The 20,809-nt window shown below is 35.5% G+C and overlaps 1 protein-coding gene across 4 annotated transcripts in view; it reads right to left on the minus strand.

Moving 5' to 3' along the window:
• The window catches only part of LOC113069862 (protein kinase C zeta type-like), a 91,773-nt gene that overhangs the window by 69,649 nt on the left and 1,315 nt on the right, over nt 1-20,809 (minus strand). The window contains exons 1-4 of one of the 4 annotated variants that reach the window (XM_026242937.1): nt 13,948-14,777; nt 13,052-13,173; nt 12,120-12,209; nt 11,741-11,791 (exon numbers count right to left, since the gene is read on the minus strand). In XM_026242937.1, coding sequence (XP_026098722.1) covers nt 11,741-11,791; nt 12,120-12,209; nt 13,052-13,169 — 259 coding nt within the window. In that variant the 5' untranslated portion in view covers nt 13,170-13,173; nt 13,948-14,777. Of the gene's footprint in view, nt 1-7,442; nt 7,514-7,849; nt 8,261-11,740; nt 11,792-12,119; nt 12,210-13,051; nt 13,174-13,947; nt 14,778-20,809 lie in introns of those variants that run through there. The other 3 variants (XM_026242936.1, XM_026242942.1, XM_026242941.1) reach the window with 3 other exon arrangements.

Here is a 20,809-nt window from a genome sequence, read left to right on the forward strand (position 1 = left end):
CAAAACACTTGTTGATTTTTCAAGCATTGTCACAAGACTGGCAGTTCGAGGCATTCAGATTCCGACACCCGATATTCAGATCCCTAAAACGTACCTCTGTGCCCTTCACTGCAAAATCAACAAAATGCTAGGAGCCGCCTGTCTTTGGTTTACAAATGTTTGAGGAAAGAAGTGATAAGCAATTTTGATAACATTTTCAAACTTCTATATGAGTCCAAATCCTCCCACACAATAAGCCTCCAGCTTTCCTGAAACTAACCCCAAGTTTTCCACTATCTATTTGGGGCATATTATATCATAATCACCCACATGTAATGCATTGGAATGACAGTGCAGCTCTCAGCTTCTGCTTAGCCAACACAATGGTGCACTGGGAGATTAGTGCCATCCTTTAATAACTGAATCAAAAAACTTACTCTGAGGGCCATTAAGACTTACAGATCGCCTAATTGATGTGCATGGGGTTTGATAAATATGACTCATTCGATCTAAAACAATACAACTGTGCTTATTAATAAAGAAGATTCATTTTATCTTTCTCTTTCATGCACACACACAAATTGCCGCACTGAACGCTGACTCAAGCTACTTACAAATAATCTTATATGGACTGGTTTATGAATTAAAGGGATAGCTCACCCAAAAATGAAAATTGTATGTCTATCTGTTTACCCAGAGGGCATCCAAGATGTAGGTGACTTTGTTTCTTCAGTAAAACACAAACCAAGAATTTTAGCTTAAACCGTTGCATTCTATTGTTTTTTCAGTGTCTTTGCTCCTTGGTCTGTCAGAAAAAAAACATTTTGTTCTTCTGTATACTGTGTATGTGGAAGAATGACAATTAAGCAAAGTTGAAGTTGAAGTTATAATGTACAGTAAGTGGATAGGAATCGTGGCTTCTTCTTCTTGCTTTATGGCAGATCGCAGACTTATAACTGCATTACCACCACCTATCTCTCCAAAGGACCATTGACAATCTAGAATCTCAATTAGGAATGTCAATTGACCACTTGAGAGATAGGTGGCGGTAATGCACTTATAAGTCTGCGATCCGCCATAAAGCAAGAAGAAGATGCTTCACGCGCCTGCTTGAGAACGCACACAGGAGGATGCGTTAAGGAGAGTTCGAACAGTTCGGACATTGCATGAATCAGAGGTAAAAAACTATATAAATACTGTTCAGTTTCTTGCACAGACTGATCGTTCTGTGTCTTAACACATCGATGTATCATCACGAGCCGCAGGGTTTAATTTGGTTTTGTTTGTTCAAACAAGACATTTCATCTGCAAAGTGCCTCTCTTTTGTTTGTATAGGGTACATTTTTATCTCATTCTGCTTTTATTAAAACAGAAGCTAACAAAATCTGAACAGAATAGCATTTCTTTATATATAAATCTATTGTAACGTTATAAATGTCTGTACTGTCACTTTTGATGGTGAAAGATTTTGTTTAATTTCAATGACTCCAATGACCTACTAAACTAAAATCCACAACTGTCCAATATTTTATGCTGTATGTATATACACACACACACACACACATACACACATTGGCTATATATATATATATATATATATATATATATATACACATACATACACACAGAGAGGGGGGGGGGTATAAATACCTGCTGTCTTTCACTCTGACAGTCTCTGCTCAGGCTGTGAAATTGTAAAGGAGGGGTAAGACAAAAAAAAAAGAAGGCAAAGTGAAGGAAGTGAGGATGTGAGAAAAGAGTGAGGGCTGTGGACCCTGAGAGTGAGAAAGAGCGATACTTAATCCACACAGTAAAAGAATCTTCCACCATCCACATCTCATCCACGTTTATTGTATTGAAGGGCCTTAAATCAAACCGAGACAGCCAGTAAGGTTTATGTAATTCAAACTCAAAATTTAAAAGGGAAATAATAATCATGCACTAGGTGATTTGGTTCCAACACATTTTTTGTTATGCTGCTTGGAAATCTTTTCACATCCCTATGGCAATCACTAAGTTTAGTGGTCTAAATGTATTTATATCATCTGTGGAATTTGTCTGGAATCTGGTCTGCCTGTCATGTTAATGCATTTTGGAGGAGGTAAGGCTTTGGAGTGGGGTTTCCAGGGAAGGTGGAAGCTTATGCTAGCCTCTCCGAAATCAGCTAGACTACCTTTAAGAGTTACTTGAGAAAAAGTTTGTACCCGGCCAGCATACAATACCAACTTCAAGTCAAAACTGAAGCCTTTGTCAAAAAACTGGACTATTGAGAATGAGAGAGAGAGAGAGAGAGAGAGAGAACAAACTAAAAATACTGATGAAGGACATCATCTTATACAGAACCTAAATACTTGTCAAGGAAGCACAGAAACGACATGCTAATGAGAGCTCTACCTCAGAATAGGATAATTGAGCTTATTATAGAGTAATTAATTGGCTAGAGCATCCTCTCACCCTGGATCAGACTGTGATTTTGTTGCTGTATAATAAAGAGTTGAGGATAAATAACAGCATCAAACTGTGCTCATCAAACTCTTCAGGTGGTTCTGATTAGGTTTTAGACTGTGAAAGTAAAACTCAATGATTTGTAAATGGATGTGAGGGAAGCAAAGCTTGATAAACTGTTGAGTGACGAGAAAATCTCATTGATTGGGAGAAAGACGCAAATAATATTTGACTGATTACTCTGCTACAAAACCACTCAGATCTAATCATTCCATTTACCAGCTGGATGCATATGCTTATCAGAAAGACAACAAGACACATTTTTATTTTTATTCATAGAGCTTTTCTTTTCTCACTTCCAAACCCAGTGAAATGAAGGACATAATGAAGTGCAATAACTGCATGAAACATATTCTTAATCAGTATTTTTTTGTCTGTTTTCCAGTAAAGATATGATTTTTAAAATATCTTTAAAATTTCACAAATGTGTTTGAGAAATTGATTATTAGAGAATATATCTTGAGTATTTTTATTTATAACTTATATTTATAATTTTTAATATTAATTAACATTTTCTATCATTTATAATCTTTTTTATATAACTTTTGTTAAGAGTTATTTTAAAAAAAATACATTGAATATATATATATTTAAACGTTCCTGTGTTCATCATCCATTTTTTGTTTTTATAGAAATAACCATTATATTGTATTAGAATTTCGTTTTGCTGGCCCTGCAAAATGAAGACATTAAGACCAAGCAGAAGCCATTCAATGTTTTGCCTAAACAGACAGAATTATTGATTTACTGAATGAAAATGGCTCTTAATGACGGGCAGAATGCAAAAATAAGCATATATAAAGGATGGCAACAATTTCCAGAGAGCTGTAAAACACAAAACAAACCAGAGAAAGCAAATCATTATAGCCACAGAGAAAAAAGAAAATCTTTCCAAATGGAGCTATTTACTAAACAGATACTATAACTATTTATTAGCAAGTCTGACAGACTGTTGATATGTGATGAATTAATGTATACTTATATGTTTGATATATAATTTAGGCAACAAAACATACACAATTCATCCTTGTATATGCAAATTCTAAAGTACAGTGGTTCTTGGGGAATGTTTGAATTCAAAATGGTCTAATAACTTCTGTATCATAATATGGCATCAAAGTGGAAATACAGCACAGAGAAATAAAGTCCCTGGATTCAGTGACAGTAGATAAGGCTGAGGTCTGAGCCAGTCATTGTGTGGACAAAACACTAAGCACTGGCACCCACTTAAGACTCCAGCAAACATTGTTCTGGACCACAAAAGAGGGAGAGAAGATAGAAAGAAGCAGAGGACAGGAGGATACACAAAGAGAAGTACTAATAGGATGAATACATGTCTGCATGTCTATTTTAAGATGGGAGTTTGAGCTAGGCTCAGGGCCCTGGGCACTGCTGATGCATGATCCACATTTCAGTCCTTCACTGTAGGAGCAGAATCACATGAGAGAGGAAAGAGGGGAACTGGACTCTTTGTAAACTCAGATAAAGCTGTTTTCTTATCGTGACTGCTTCTGGTGGTGATTTCATGTGTAGATCTGGGATTTCGCTTATCCGCCTTGTAATGATCTTTAAAGCAAGGTTTTTTTTTTTTTTTTTTTTAAATAGCAGGGACATCATCATCCTAAGACATATACACCATAAAAATATAAAAAAGTAAAGCATAAACGAATGGATTGAGAAATTCTGGCACTGTGTTGAAACAAATATATGAGTTTAAATAAGGATGTTTCTTCAAGTATGGGGTTGATCATGTTTTTTTTTTTTTTTTTTTTTTTTTTTTTTTTTTTTTTAAGTATTACAAGAACACAACCAATAACAGCAAAATAAAATAAAGATTTTTTTCTTTAAAGCATACATTTTTTCAGGCTTTTCTTCTTCTTATATAAGGGTCACATTGCATATTTTTTAGATGCCTGATGTAGATTATCAATGTTAAACTCTGAAAATATGACATACATTTTCAATGAACAATTAACTTTTATTGTAATTATTCTTTTAAAAAGGAAAATAATCTTAACAAAAAGTGAAGTAGCCTAAACATAAACCAATCCCCAAAAAAAGTGTACTTTGTAAGAGCATCTACAAGAAATGACTAATCGCTGAATTATGAACATCCGGTGTAGATTTCCAGGATGGATGTTTTAGTACGGAAGGTTTCTCGCTGCAGAGGACATCTGATGGAATCAATCCTGGCTGATGGAGGAGTGAAAAGGAGGAGTAGAGAACAGCAGCACAGATAATGAACGGAAGAGAGTGACCAGTGTGGGAGAAAGGGAACGATAATTGCGAAGGAAGAGAAGAGCAAAAACCAGAAAGAGCTGAGTTGGTAAGATGGTTAGAGTAGGCTAGACAGAACGAAGAAGAGGGGATAAAAACAGCCCAGAGGAGGGTGAAGTCAGAAAGTCAGTTAATGAGCAGGAAAGAATGACAAGTGTGGGAGAGAAATAATGATGAGGAGGGGTCTTCAACACTTCATTACATTCTCCATTTTACAGCAATCTATCTTCCTGAGAAGATCCACCATGTTTATTACCTCATAACAGCCATTACCATGACAATAAACCTTACCCGGCAACAGCTAATATAACAAGCTAGCACCTTCTTACACCTAATTCCTAAAATAGCCACAAAACACGAGCGCAACAGAGCAGAATGAAGTGAGAAACCTCCAATGCAGTTACCCTCGATTAAACTCTGAGGAGAAGGTTAAACTGAGAACTGCAGACTTGACAGTGACCGGTGATACATCACATGCAATGGCAGACAACAAAGCACACATTTGGATTTATTGATTCATTGCTTGTTATATGAACAAGTGCTGGAGGTCTTTGTACTGTAGGCGGATTACAAGTGGCCTGCCAAACTAGCCATATACTAGCTTTAAAAAATCTGAACGCAAAATGTCTTTTATTTAGACAGGGAAACAGCTTCTTGCTGGTAAAAAGTTTATTCTGCGTGGAAAATAATGCATCATATGAATCATGATCAATACCCACGGATTCTGATGCGGTTTTCCACACATCATTTTTTATTTATTGCTATATGTGGGTTGAGACAAAACCTTTATGGCTGTGAAATCGCTCACAGTCACATGAACATCTCCTCCGTCTTGCCTACACGGTCTCAACGGAGACGGATCACGTGAGCTCTGCTGTCTTTGCTCCTATTTGTCGTTGCTGATCATTTGCAAAGAATGAAACTTTTTTTGGAGTTGTTAGACACTTTCCTATAGCTGCCTGGATCCACCTACACTATTGAAGTGACTTTCTCTCTTCAAGATGGTCTCCAGAGTGACTTTACAAATATGGTGAAGAACCAGATATATCTGGGAAGCATACATCATCGCTGACAAGCACCTTAGGCCAGCATGAATTCCAAGACTGGCTTCTGCTGGTTAGTGCTAGCTCGCTGCTGATCTTGCTAGGGGACCAGATAGATGCTTAGACTGCTGACTGAATGAAGTTCTTCCTGGTGAAGTTTGGTTAAGCTAGTGAGAAAAGCTAAGGGTGTGGAAAGGGACTTCTGCTGATGTGTTCAAGGGGACTCTAGTTCATATCTGGCTTTAGCCCCCATATGATCCCATTCCAGCTTTTTTTTATTCCTGTCTACTGTCAACTAACTATATCATTGGCTCTCAACCTTTTTGAGTCCATGGCCCCCCAAATGTCCAAAACAATGTTCAAAGGCACCCATGATTTTTCCAGCTTTTCATAATTCACTGAATAATTATTAAGGATATGGATTTTTGTATTTTTATTGTAATGCTTGTTTTGTCTTTTTTATTTAATTATTATTTAAATCATTTTAAATAAACTCAACCTTAGCAGAGGCCCCCTGGTTGAGCCCCAATGAGCTACTAGTTAAAAGCCAAAAATTCAAGGCCAAGCATTGAAAAACATGACATATCACAGCAACTAGCTAATGGGACTGAAAGTCAAAATTGTAATTGTGCAATGTGAAGGAGAACTGCATCAGTATTCATAGAACAAATCATCACGCATTTGTTACATGCATAATAATTTGCCAAATACCTTAAATACACATGCAGCCAGCTTCATATCTGAACTGACTGGCTTCTGCAGAACTATTGACATCCCTTCTCAGAACTGAACCACCATCTACAAAGGTCACTAAACTTATCAGTAATCCGTCATAGATTTGCTAGAAGTATTAACATCACATCAGGGCTCTCCCGAGCAGCCGCTGGTGTGCAGCAGTGGCCATATTTAGATTTATTGCCAATCAATACCGGAACAGGTGGATTATATGACATCCCAACACAGACACTGCAGCTAAAAACAGCAGCATCGGGCAATGTTCTACACACAAATGACTCTTAAACTACTGCTTTCAGCTACTTTATTTGATGGTCTGAAACACCAAGGACAGGTTGAAAACACGCCAAACAGTGACCAATGAGCCAAAGATCCCAAAACGGGCCCACTATGCATCTGACAGCAGGCTCAATCCAACCCCTGATTTGTCTGCAGGAACTTAAGGTAGAAAATCAACTTTTAACGTCATAAAGCAGAAGTATCAGGATCTTGGCGTTGCAGCATAGCACAAATCCCCTTTGTTATTTACCCAGAAACAAACTAACGCGAGAGCCTTGAATGTGACTCCTTGTGTCTGGAGTCATGGGAAGGATCATGCAGAGCCTCGTGTTTGGGTGCACCGCGACCAAGAGGTGGTGGATAACTGACAATCCACTAATTATTTCAGTCAGACTTAAATAATGCATGAGCATCTATTTTAACCACCCTCTTCGGAAAACGAGGGACAGCCTGAGATCGTTCATAATGACATAACTACCACCCGTTCCGAGTCAACAGTCAAAACAGCACATTTCCTTTCATTAGTGGCCACAAAAACTAACTCCATTTCTTGTGACATATCTGACAAGAAAATATGCACACAATGAGCAGAGATCTTGAGATGTTCCAATACCGTTCACATACCGTCAGCCTTCTTAGGATGCATCGGGTCTCCGGCACCAAGAGGTATGGGAGTGTGTGTCTTCTTTTGTGTGTGAAAGCTAAATGAAAGGATTCTAGCTGCGCTCTGGAACTTTGACTAAAGCATGCCAGGTAGGCAGAACGCACACACACACACACACACACACACACACACACACACGCACGCAACGCTGCTGCACTCGCCAAACGGGTTCAAACCCCGAATATGGCATTGAAGACTGGCCGTCAAATCACTGCAGGTGTGATGAAAATAAACAGAACGCATCAAACACATATGCATGCACAAGGGCATATGCCGCAAGCTCAATGCCAATCACATCTGCACACAAAGACAGCGGCGGTCAGATGGGGAGGACAAATGGATGAGATCTCGATGGTGCGGTGCTCACCGGTATCTTCCTGTTTTCTGCTCGTTTCAGCACATTTCCCCTGGCAGCCTCCAACAACGCTCTGGCTACATCCCCTCCTCCCTCGCGGTCTCCTCTGTTCGCTCAATCTCTCCTTCTCCTTGTGACTTATTTAATTATTTCTCCCCCTCCCTGCAGTTCTGTCGCTCCCTGCGTGCAGTCGTTACAGCTGGCTGTCCTTGTATAGGCTGCGTCCTCGATGATGAACGGATGGATGGAGGGATGTTTCTATCAGGACCGGGCGACTCTGCTGGAAGCCTTAATTGAAATGGGCGGCACAGACAAAAGGAGGAAGTTCTTGTAACACAGACGGATATTTTGCTCTGGTGCCTGGCTCTGCTCTGCACTCTTCGCCTCTCAATTATTTCACACTCTCAGCCTGTTCTCTCTCTCTCTCTCTCTCTCTCTCTCTCTCTCTCTCATCTTTTTGCCAGGGTGTAGCTGGGTCCCCAGAGAGCCGGTGGCAAACAGTTGAGGGGCTTTGTGGAAAACATGGTGCGGAGCGAGAGGGTGACTGGAGCGAAGCATTGGCATGGATGGTGAAAGAGCTTAGTGTGTGGTGAATGAGGAGGAGGGGAAGAGGAGAACGGGGGATGGAGTGTCTGATAATGGCAGGGACTGTTTGCTTATCAGTGGTCACATAAAGGCTTGGAAGTGGGTTTTCGTAAGCAACCACCTAGAACACCCTAGCAACAGCACAGTGATGAGCCAAAACACTTCAGCAACCATAGCAACACCCTAGCAACCACTTGACAAACAAACACTTTCTTCAGAAAATGGCAAATTATATATATTTGGCAAACTGAAAAATATAAGTCTCCTTGAAATAAAAAAAAAACCTCACATATATAAATAAATTAAAAATAAAATGTTAGGGATTAAAACCTTTTAATGTGCAGTAGGAAAAAAATAGATATTCATTTTGAGATATTATAAAATTTAGATTTTTTGATTAAAGATATTTTTGACATTAAAATAGCACTAGTTTACAAAGAAATAAGGGAATCTACATGTAAAACTGTCCAGTGTCCGCCAATATACAATATTGAAAATGTCTAATATCAGTTTGATATTTTTTGAATATATGTATTCAGTCATTTCCACTGTCCTGATGAAGTTAGCCACTCATAACAGAGATCATTTGCATATAAAATCAAGGAAATTAATAAATAATAATAATTACAAAAGTAAAGAATATATGCCCTTTCAATTTTTTTTATTCATTATATTATTCACGGTCTTATTTAAATAAATAAAAAATGTGTGGATAAATGTGCAGTTACTTGTAGATTAGTCAGTAAATGTAAAGTGTAAGTTATACCTCTCTGAAATAATCCAGTTTTTGATGTTAAACAAACAGTGAGTGTTTGCAACCACTGACAGAATCAAAGGACTCAAGAGACAGCTGCCAAAACCCTGAGAAGACTTTGAGATCAGTGATTAAACTGACAGGGACCCTTCCCACACACCTCAGCAGAGAGAGATCGAGCTCAGTTATCTGAAAATATGTCTTTCTCACACTGTCAACAACCACCAGCACACAAGGAATGCTGCAGAGCAATATTAATTGCTACTTTAAAACAACAGTTCACCCAAAAATTACATCTCATCATTTTTAAACTTCACATTCTTTTAGTCATACACTGTTTTGATGTTTTCATGTTTTTTTTATGTCCATACAATTAAAGTCAATGGGGTTACTATATGGCTTCAAAAGACTTGGAATATATAGTAACTGAAATGCCCAGTCACAAGCCCTAAAAAGATTTAGTTGGATTCTGTGGAAGCAGTCATGATCAGTGAAGCAAATTATAGCTGAATAAAAGGTTATAATTCTTTGTCCCTTCAACACTGTACAATAGCAGCTCTAGGTTACTGAGCTTTCATGCATGATGTGAATAACTAACCTTACATAGTAATAAGCCCAGACCAATTCCACACAACAGTAGGCAGCTGAACCTGAGGTCTTTACACTGTCAAATCACAAAGTCACTTTCAATCCCTGTCCAGCGCTGCTGCATCACGCATCAGTGGTGTGTGCTGGACGTCTGAAAAATACATGTTCCTTTTGATGTTCATCTGGGTTAAACACCTTACATCAACAAGAAACCACTACTAAAACATGTTGTATGTATAAATTAGCATACTACTTATTTAAACCAAGACATCAGGTTGATGTGTTTTTTTTTTCCTTTTTTTTTTATTATATCGTTTCAAAAATAACAACTATACAAATACAGTAAAATGTCATTTTTATTTGTTACTACTAACTGTGGGTCATCATTATTAAAAGCCACTTTCTTGGGGGAAAAGTCTAATTGCAATAATAATAATAATAATAATAATAATAATAATAATAATAATAATAATAATAAATGCAATTAAAAAAGGATCCAGGTTTGCTGTGCTTGTTTGTAGGGCCCTTAAAATTGTGATCTTGGGATATCAATATGACTAAAAATAATTATACATATATATATTTTAAAACTCAATTAATTTTTATCATTTGTAAATATGCTGACAACAGCTGGTTTATAAGTGCTTCTCATTTTGGTGCATGTTATGTTCCCAAATGAACATTATAAACGAAGTCATGCAGCACCTGCAGATATGAGTCCATGTAGAGCAGCATTTACTGCAAACCGAGTCGCACTAATAAATACTGGAACATGAGCGAAAAGAATACAGCGTCATGCTTCACTCTGAAACACAGTGCATATATTTATTCAATCAAATCGCAGCCTATGAGACTTCATAATCACATTAAACCATATCGAGATTTTGGTTTTATTGCGATAATTGGTCACTTTAGAAAAAAGGTTCTTTAAACACAGTTTTATCTCACAATACATTGTTTTATTTATACTGTCAATTATGTTCTTCTATAAATAGGCACTGTCTCAGGGTCTCTCTTGCGTCCTCTGAGAGAACACCCACAGACTGCTGACAAGGAGAGAAAAAAGGTGGACCAGAACAGAAACAAACGCAGACAGAAAAGTTAACAGCCTGCTACAAGTCATTATGTACCTACAGAACAGCAATCAAAGGGGTCAGACCAACACTTCTCATGTACAAACCACACAAGAACATGTTCACAGTGTACTGAAGGCATCATTCAGACAAAGAACAGAAATGCCAGGTACTTTCATCTGTATGTAATGCAAAGCAAATCACACACACCCATAACTACACAAAATATTAGGAGCATTCCTCATACACGCATATAAACACATGCAAGATGCACCAGGGAACCATTAATACACAGCTCTGTCTCACACACACGAATGATGCAGGCGGCATCTATCATGCCTGTGCCATAGGCAAGCATGATCGTGAATTCATAAGGCTTTCAGAAAGGAGCGGCCGTACTGTGCACAAGGTCCTGACTAAGCAGTTTAGTCCCGTATGGCCTTCAGGGCAGTAAAAGTGCACATTAACACAGGATTACTGTGCAGTTACCAGAGCGCTATACAGTCCCACTGAGAGATGCCTTGTTTTTCACCATAAAATCTCACCTTAAGAACAATGAAATGGAATCTATTTCCCTTTTACAAGACCTTGAAGGAATAACTCATCAAAAAAAAATGTTGCTCATGTTATTTCAAACTCATATATAAAGTGAGACCAGCTTAATTTTGTACAAAATGACATCACAAAGTCGCAGTATTGATATAGATTGTTAAACAGTTGTTTAACAGTGAACTGTAAAAAGTTAATGCACAGACCAAAACTATTGCTGGGATAGACTTTTGTAAGAGATCACTTTAAATCGGCTTCTTGTATTGAGCGACTGTAGCAGACTGAATGACCACTTTAAACAAGGAGCACATGAAAATGTTGAAAATGGCAAGACTTTGAAGACTTTCGACTCACTGTCCTCTCCTGGGCACGGCATACCAGGCTTTTCAGGAATGCTTGGGAACACTAGACCAAGAAAGAAAGGCAAAGAGAAATGAGTGTGACTCGGTCCAGTGGTTTCATCTACTGTAGTCAGGGTCAGCAAATACACTTAATTGCAAATACTCCATTTTCTAAAGAAAATTGACTTTTATCAAGTGCTTTAGTTGTGTAGTGACCACATGATAATTTGAGTGGTTTGGTGGATTTCCGCTGTGTAGTTTAAATCTGCATTCAGTTATTTATAAATAGATGGATAAAAATACAGACAGAGTCATTCTACTACTAGAACAATTGTAAATGTAATAAACAAGAGGGAAATAGGTTGATTCAGATGTTTTGAGTGAATGAGTACCATGCAATAGGAGTCCAGAGCATCCGTTCCGGTTGTAGATCCGAAATGCTTCCTCCAGCTCCATCTGGGATGAGATGGTACACGGGTCACCTAAAAACAAGATAAGGGAAACAGCAACGTAAAAAAAAAAAAACTGTAAAATATCAAGGGGAAATAGGTGGCAATATTGCATCTGTTAAAGTAAAGTTTTACTCTCTAAATTACAAATATACTCAACATTTATAGTTGACATTATCCCAGGAGTATTCAAACTGGGACCTGGGTAGTGTTTTTTAGTATTATTTATATTCTAAAGTATTTATTTTAGTATTATTTAAATACTATATAATTTATTAGTTTTTTATATATTCAGTTTTCTTTTTTAAAAGTTAAGTTAAAATTTGTATTATATTTAATTATTTTTTTTATTTTATAATTGATTATTTCTCTTTTAGTCTTAGTAATTTTAAAACCTCTTTAACTTATTTCAGTTACTTGCAAAGGCAACTTTTCTAAGTTTCTAATAAGTTTTTCATTTTATATTTATTTTAAATGAAGAAAATAAATACATACTAAATAAATACTAAATTTAACAGTTTTAGTTTTACTTAAAAATAACAACACTGTGTTGGAGACCTCCAGGATTAAAAAAAAAAAGTTTAAATATAAATAATTTAGATTTATTAAATTTAAATATACATCATAAATCTAATATAATACAAATATAAATTCTTTACATTTGCTGAAGAGAAATCATCATATTTAGGGGTCCCTGCTATCAAAACTTTTTAAAGTGTCTGATTTAGCTGACGTTCATATCCAAAAGTGACTAAAATATTTTGAAATCAAATGTAATCTTGTTTATGCAGGTTCCTGGTCTTACTGTGAACGATTCATTGTAACTTGCTCTTTTCTGCTGACTTCAATGCAGCCAAAGTTCAAAGGTCATTTACCTTCATCGTCAATCCACTTGAGTGTAATTGGCATCTCCTTTCGGACCCCACACATCGTTCTCACCTCCTCACACACCTCTGTGTATGTCATAGTCAAATCCAAGTCAGAGATCAGCATGTCCCTACAAAAACAACAACAAAAAAAGCACCTTCATGCAGATCTGAGAACAATTAAAAATTATTTTCTGTTTACTGGAATGAATTTGGTTACAGGCAAATGATACCAGATTTATGCTTTTATAGTATAAAAGACCAAGGCCTAAATTTTAGACACATTCTTGACTAGTCAGTTAGTTAAGTCAACTAAATTTTTTCTTTTTTTGATTTACGTATTTTTAGCAGCAGTGCCATTAACTAGTCGGAAATTTTGGGGGGAAAATATTTAGTTTTGACCATCCCTACCATCAGTGAAACAGAGCTGCTATTTTAATAATAATTGTCGGTAATTGAATTAAAGTTGACATAAAATAACAAGTTAAACGAAAACGAGAAATGTTGACTTGGCAACTACCAAAAATAAATAAATAAATTTAGGTTGAAATACTAAAACTCAAAAACGTAATAAAAGAATGGCGAAGGCATCTCTTATTCAAAATGTAAGAGCTCTGTAGCTTTAATTTGCAACACTGGCCTGAAACAGTCCCACCACAGCCAAACAAGCCACATCTGTTTGGATACACAAGAGACTTTTCTTTCAAACCTCTAGCACACAGCTGCCTAGTCTGGCCCCTGCCCCAATTTCACACTCCATCAAGAAAAGTGTTGCCTCAGAGAGAGCCAAGTAGAAGAAAACATGATTTGGGTGCTGTGCTCACAGTCCAGTTCAGTTCAGAAAGGGTATTTCAGTGTACAGAAGTTCAACCATATTACTAAGAAACGATTAAATCATCACTGACCTCAAAGTGCCATCATGGGCATCAGGACTTGATCCTGGAACCACACCATTTTGTAATGGAAATATATGTTAATAATCTGTCAGTATATTGTGCATCCCTAATAAAACTACTGTCTCCTGAATAATACAGTAGGATAACTTTCATTCATAACACTATAAACATTATTACATTAGTATAAACCAGTCTTAACCTAGTTTCTCAGTTAACAGCCTTTGGCCTGTCCTGGATTTGATTGAAATACTCTATTACAGAGAGGCGGCTACATTTGTTTAATGTTGTTTCATGTTTTACACTCAATCAAACCATTTAACGCTGTTTGTTTCAAGCATACAAATATTTTAAAGCCTACATTTAAAATAAATAAATAAATAAAGTATAAAAACCTATAGAAAATCTTCACATTTACAAAAATGTTCTATAAACCAGTGAATATACAGTACCCTCTATAAAAAGTCATAAAACAACATTGATTATCATCAGTTATAAATCATTTTTACCTAATCATACAAAGAGCTCGTCTCAATTGCATTGTTTTTTTGTTTTGAAAAGCTAAAGAAAAAAAAAAACACATTTAGAAAAAAAATAAGCCAGTGAATACAACGCATAAATATCTCTATAACCTTAATTTTTTTAATCTTCATTATTGTTACTTTTATTTTAAATGCTAAATTACGGTGACAACGAACAGATTTATCATGAATTATATAAACTGTCATCAGTTATTATAAATTATATTATTTCTTTATATTTCTATATTACATTATCTAATTATACAAACATCTTGGTTCAAGTGCAATTTCTTTTCTTTTGACCTTTTTTGACCCTATTAAAGAAAAAGAAAATGAAAAGAAATGTTGATTATTTAAAGAATTTAGACAATATTTTATTATTCTTACTGTCGTATTACATCCTTAGTAAATGCTAATAATACTGTGTGTACACAAATTATATATATATATATATATATATATATATATATATATATTATTATATTATTATTATTAGTATTATTACTTTCATTTTACATCCTTAGTAAATGCTAATAAAACTGTGTGTACACAAATTATATATATATATATATATATATATATATATATATATATATATATTATTATATTATTATTATTAGTATTATTACTTTCATTTTACATCCTTAGTAAATGCTAATAAAACTGTGTGTACACAAATTATATATATATATATATATATATATATATATATATATATATATTAGTATTATTACTTTCATTTTACATCCTTAGTAAATGCTAATAAAACTGTGTGTACACAAATTATATATATATATATATATATATATATATATATATATATATATATATATATATCATACAAAGAGCTTTAAGTTGCAATGTTTCTTTTTACACTTTTCTTAATAAAAAGCTAAAGAAAAATGTACTGTCATCTAAAACCATTGACTATTTAGAGCATTTAGACAATTTCTGTTTTACAAATCAAATCTGTCTACAGACCTCCCGCAGTTCTTTTGTATATGGAAAATGTGATGTATGACAAGTCAGATATACTGTGTGTGTGTTTTCTGTGGAGATGAGCTCTGTAGCAGCTTGCCCCTCAGCGGGTGAATCTTCATCATGAGTCCATCATCTGCCACCCTGCCCTTATGGCTCCATCCGACCCCCACCATCCTCAGCGCCCATATGAAAGTGAAAGGATCTCCTACAGCACTACTCTTGAAAGCCTGATCAACTGATAAATGTTAGGAGTCCCTTGAGCAGATGCCATTTGGATGGCGCCTCTCTCGGCACTGACGCAACTGAAGAGGCAGGGAGGGAAATTAAATTCCAGAGCGAGCCATGTGAAACATTTCTGATTGCCTTTAATAAGTGCTAACCATCCCAGAGGATGCCAACAGTTAAATAAAGTAATTTCAGAGGTGTTAATTTCTCACTCCATTTTAAAGCAGAGAGGGGTGGTTCTGAAATATACCAGACAAACAGAAAAAACATAAGTGTGGAAATACTGTTATTTGCACTGAATAAAAGAGGAGCGGGGGGTGATAAATAAAGAATTTCAGAGTTAATCATATGTCTAGATTTGTGAATGATCACAGTCATCGCACATGCATTAGGCATTTTGCTTTGTCACAGCATAAAAATCGCAACTTAAACGTTTGACAAAGGTGTGAGCCTGCAGCCATCACAACTTCAACATAAACTCCTCTGAGGAAAATACTGAGATTCAGCAAACCAAATACTGAAAAAAATTTGCAATGGAGATTATAATCAGGGAATTTAACAAATGTATTGATTTAACAAAGGCAGCGAAACCTTTTTACGATGCATAATAATAATTTATGCAAGAAACATTTAGAAATAGTACTGCATGGTTCTATCATGGTGTATTGGATAAGAATAATTGTTGGAAAGTTTGTTTTTGGATGAAACATTGACCTTTGTGACCCATCCCTATCCAAAAAGTTACAATTAATAGTACTCAACAGACCCCCACATTCAGCCATTTCTAAACACAGGAATGTCAAATATAATGATGAACGTAAAATACGAAGTTGGAAATTAACACTATTTATTAAATTAATCAAATAGTGACATTAAAGATAAATAAATGTAACAAGATGATTTCTATTTTAAATATACGTTGTTCTTTTGAACTTTTCATTCACCAAAAAATGAATATAATTAGGGATTCATGATATTATCTGACCAATATGGGAATTGGCTGATGATAATGACTTTAAATGTAAATATCGGCATTGTAATGAAAAATTATGCCGATATGTCTTGCCGATAAGAGGAATATATTAACTCACATGTGCTCAAGGTGTGTTAGCGATTAGATTACATCAGCATTGTGGGTCATTCTTGAAGCAAAGTTTTGCCTGAATGGTGATTAGATTCGCTGCATTTAATCTGTGAAAGCACAAAGTGAGCCTTTGGTGTATGATAGAGTAAACCGTAATAGGGCACAGTAGCAGCCTCCCCGGGTCCTAATGCCCGCTCAGTAAGGAGCTTTAATTCCGTAGGGGGCGCTGTTGGCCTACTTTTAATTAAAGGGGTAATTTTCCATTATTTTTGGAGTGTTACAAGCTGTTTGTGAATAGATAAGATCCCTATAGTTGCGAAGACTAAAGTCACAAACCCATAGTGATATTCTTTATAAAAAGTTTAGACTCATCCACGCCTTCCTAAAATACCTCGTTTAAACACGCCCGACATGTCTATGTCACAATGTGGGATAACTTGCATAACGCCGCCCAAATGTTCACGCAAACAAAAGAGGAGTAACTTTGATTCTAGCTGTTGCCACAGACTATCCAAAATTAAAAATAATTATATATTGTATCGGCATCGTCTATCGGCCAAAATTTGTTGAAAATTACTCGCATATCAGATATTGGCAAAAATCCAATATCATGTGTCCCTAAATAAAACGCGTCATGGTTCACACAAAAATATTAAGCTGCACATCTTCATAATAATAAGAAATATTTCCTGAGTATCACCAAATTAGAATAATTTCTAAAGAAGCATGTGACGTGAGTAACGGTTATTAATAAAAAAAAAAAAAAAAACATTCATTTTAAAAGGCAATTAAAAAAAACATTCAAATTTGTATAATATTTCACAAGATTATTGTTTTGTAGTTTATGTTTAATCAAATAAATTGCACAGTAAACAGATACTACAGTGCATACAGTATGTGGCCTGACCCTTTTTTTTTGGGGGGGGGGGGGTAGTTTTGGGTTTTTAACAGCTGTAGCTCATATGCATAAGCTGAATTATCGTGAACACACCCTGTTAATTTCTGATTGAGTAACCAGACTCAACCATAAAAGACACCTGAAACAGTACAACTAGCCCCTGAGAAAGCCCACACAAGAGATTTTAAACAATGCCCTGTCTACAGGGAATGGTGTCATTAGGTTCAGAACTGGATACACAGTATATTCAAATTCACACAGACTAGATTTGCATGAAGAGAAAAGCTTATAATGTTAAGCCTGTGTTATGATGTTACTGTCGTTTAAACTTAGCACTGAAATTTTAGAATTCAAATTCACAGAATTCAAGGAATTTAATGTTTCTTCCCAGCAAATTCAGACAACATTCAGTGCATTCAGACGTCTCACTTAAATGCATTAAAAAAACAATGTCATTGGTAACATGAGAACTGTGATAATATTATAAAGTTTCACTTGTGGTTTTATGACCAGTGAGCCTTATCTACAGTGCTGTCTGTGTGGTTGCTATATCAAATCAAATCTATAGTCCTGGACTATAGTTCAGATGTGGAAATGGAAATAAGAAATACTTGCCAAGTTCAATTCCCACTTGGCACGGCAGGCTGCTGATGGTTGAGTAAAGTGTTTACACAGTTTTTCTGACATTGTTCAAAGTTAACGATTCAGTGTATTACTAAGATATTAAACTGATGGTTTGTTTATGGTTAATTATGTAAAAATACCATAAAATCTTAAGTTGTGGGGTATGTTTTTAGCAAGGGCCAAAAAAACATTGTATGGGTCAAAATTATAAATTTTTCTTTTAAGCTAAAAATTATTAGGATATTTAGTAAAGATCACGTTCCATGAAGATATTTAGTAAATTTCCAGTTACGTCTATTTACAGTAAATATATCAAAATATAATTTTTGATTAGTTTGATTAGTTAAACATTGCTAGTAATTAATTTGGACACATTTAAAGGCGATTTTCTCAGTATTTATATTTTTTTGCACCCTCAGATTCCAGATATTAAAGTAGTTTATCTCTGCCAAATGTTGTCCTATCCTAACAAACCATACATCAATGGAAACCTTATTTGTTCATCTTTCAGATGACGCATAAATCTTAATTTTGAAAAAAATGACACTTAAAACTGGTTTTGTGGTCCAGGGTCACATATGCACAATTATTGACAAGCAAAAAGTATTTCTGATCAGCTAAAAACAAAAACAGTCCAAGCCTCTCCCCTGACACTTTTTTATCATTTGCATAGCATAGGGCTGTCAGTGAGTCACCATAGGGGCATTTTATGCATGGTAAAACAGCCTCAAAGCACTTTTTACCAGCATTACAAACATCTGTCTAATTAAAAATGTACAAAGCTACCAAATGTGACACTTCCAGTGACTAACAGTGTCAACAATGTTGGGTATCCAGTAATTCCTCCTTCTAAGATGAGCTATTTAAAACAGTCTAATCTATCTCTTGATTGCTCAACAAAGAATCATCTTGGGCTGAAACCTAGAGGCCTATGCTCAAATAAACAATGCCTGGATTCTGTGAAGAAGTGCGATTGTTGTAGCTTATAACTTGGCTCAGGTTCGCAGCCTGTCATCAAAATTTCTGTCCCGCCTGGTGTTAACTTCCTCTAAAACATTTTTAGAAGTGGGAATCACCAAGGCTTTCAAAAAACGCTCCGAAAAGCCTGACCCAAATTCAGAGAACCATTTACACACTAATGTAAGAGAGAAATTCACACTTCCACAGACACTGAGGAACTCTTCACTTCCTACAGCAGGTTTACTGGCATGCCATCAGATAATTGTGCTCTTGAATCAAAAGTCTACTGTATCTCCACCCACTGAAAATGCAGGACATACTGTAATATGTAAAGCACATCTAAGCAGTTAAACATTTAGTTATGGTGCATTATCTCATGCTTCTATCTACAAAATGCTTATACAATATTAATTTCCTGAAACAACCAGTCTAGAGATGAGTATTAATATAACATAAAGTGAAGAAACTATGTTCCTTGTTGTTTGATCACCCAAATAAGTCATGAAGTTAAATACTATATTTCAAACAAAAGAGTAAAATACAATCATACGCAGCTGATTTCATTTTTCTCCACGTAAAATAGCATAAATATTACCTAAACGACCAAATTTGTTCGGTACCTTCTCCTTTAATTTATTTTGTGAAAGTTAATATTACTACCAGTTGTCACCAAGATAAGGGTTAAAGGGATAGTTCACCCAAAAATGAATGAGGGTGGGTAATTGATATTTTTGGGTCATAGAATTTTTTATAAATAATGAAAGATTTGTAATTTTTGAATGAATTCCTTAAAGGGAAAGTTCACCCAAAAATGCACCAACAAAAAAAATAATATCATAATTTACTCACCTTTATGAATATCTTTCATCTGTTGAAGGCAAAAGAAGATATTTTGAAGAATGTTGGTAACCAAAAAGTTGCTGGTAGCCACCACAGTATTTTTTTTCAATGGCTGCCAGCAACTATTAAGTTACCAACATTCTTTAAAATATCTTCTTTCAGCAGAAGTAAGAAATTCATACAGGTTTGGAACAACATGAGGGTGAGTAAATCAAGACAAAATGTTCATTTTTGGGGTGAACTTTCCCCTTATGAATGCTATTACGACTTAGACAAAGAGGTTTCGAAATGAACCTATATCATTCACATTGTTGACTAAAGGGTGGGCGTATGGCGTTATTTATCACCCGCTGTGCACTGAAGCTGTTCGTCTTTGAGTGATGATTTGATTAATAACAATGACTCATGGTGATGTATGCAGACGGTGCATGTTTGTGTTATCTTGCTTACATCATGGCCACTTTCAGCCAAGGACGTCTAAACAAAATATAAAGCCTAGATTTTAAAGCCAGAAGAGGATCATCAATTGGAAACAATTCAATGTTTTTGTTAAAATGCATAATGACAGAAGACACAGTAGAGGTCCAAACCAGTCCAGTCAACTCAAGTCATGTGTAGCATCGGAAAATAAAACAAAGTTTATGGTATTATTATAAGTAATCTACTAGATTATTTTTATGAATTATGAAGACTGAAACTTGCCTTTTATAATACTAATAAAAATCCCCTTAAAAAAAAATA

The sequence above is a fragment of the Carassius auratus genome, unplaced genomic scaffold (genome assembly GCF_003368295.1).
Source record: "Carassius auratus strain Wakin unplaced genomic scaffold, ASM336829v1 scaf_tig00002576, whole genome shotgun sequence".
NCBI classification, from domain to species: domain Eukaryota; kingdom Metazoa; phylum Chordata; class Actinopteri; order Cypriniformes; family Cyprinidae; genus Carassius; species Carassius auratus.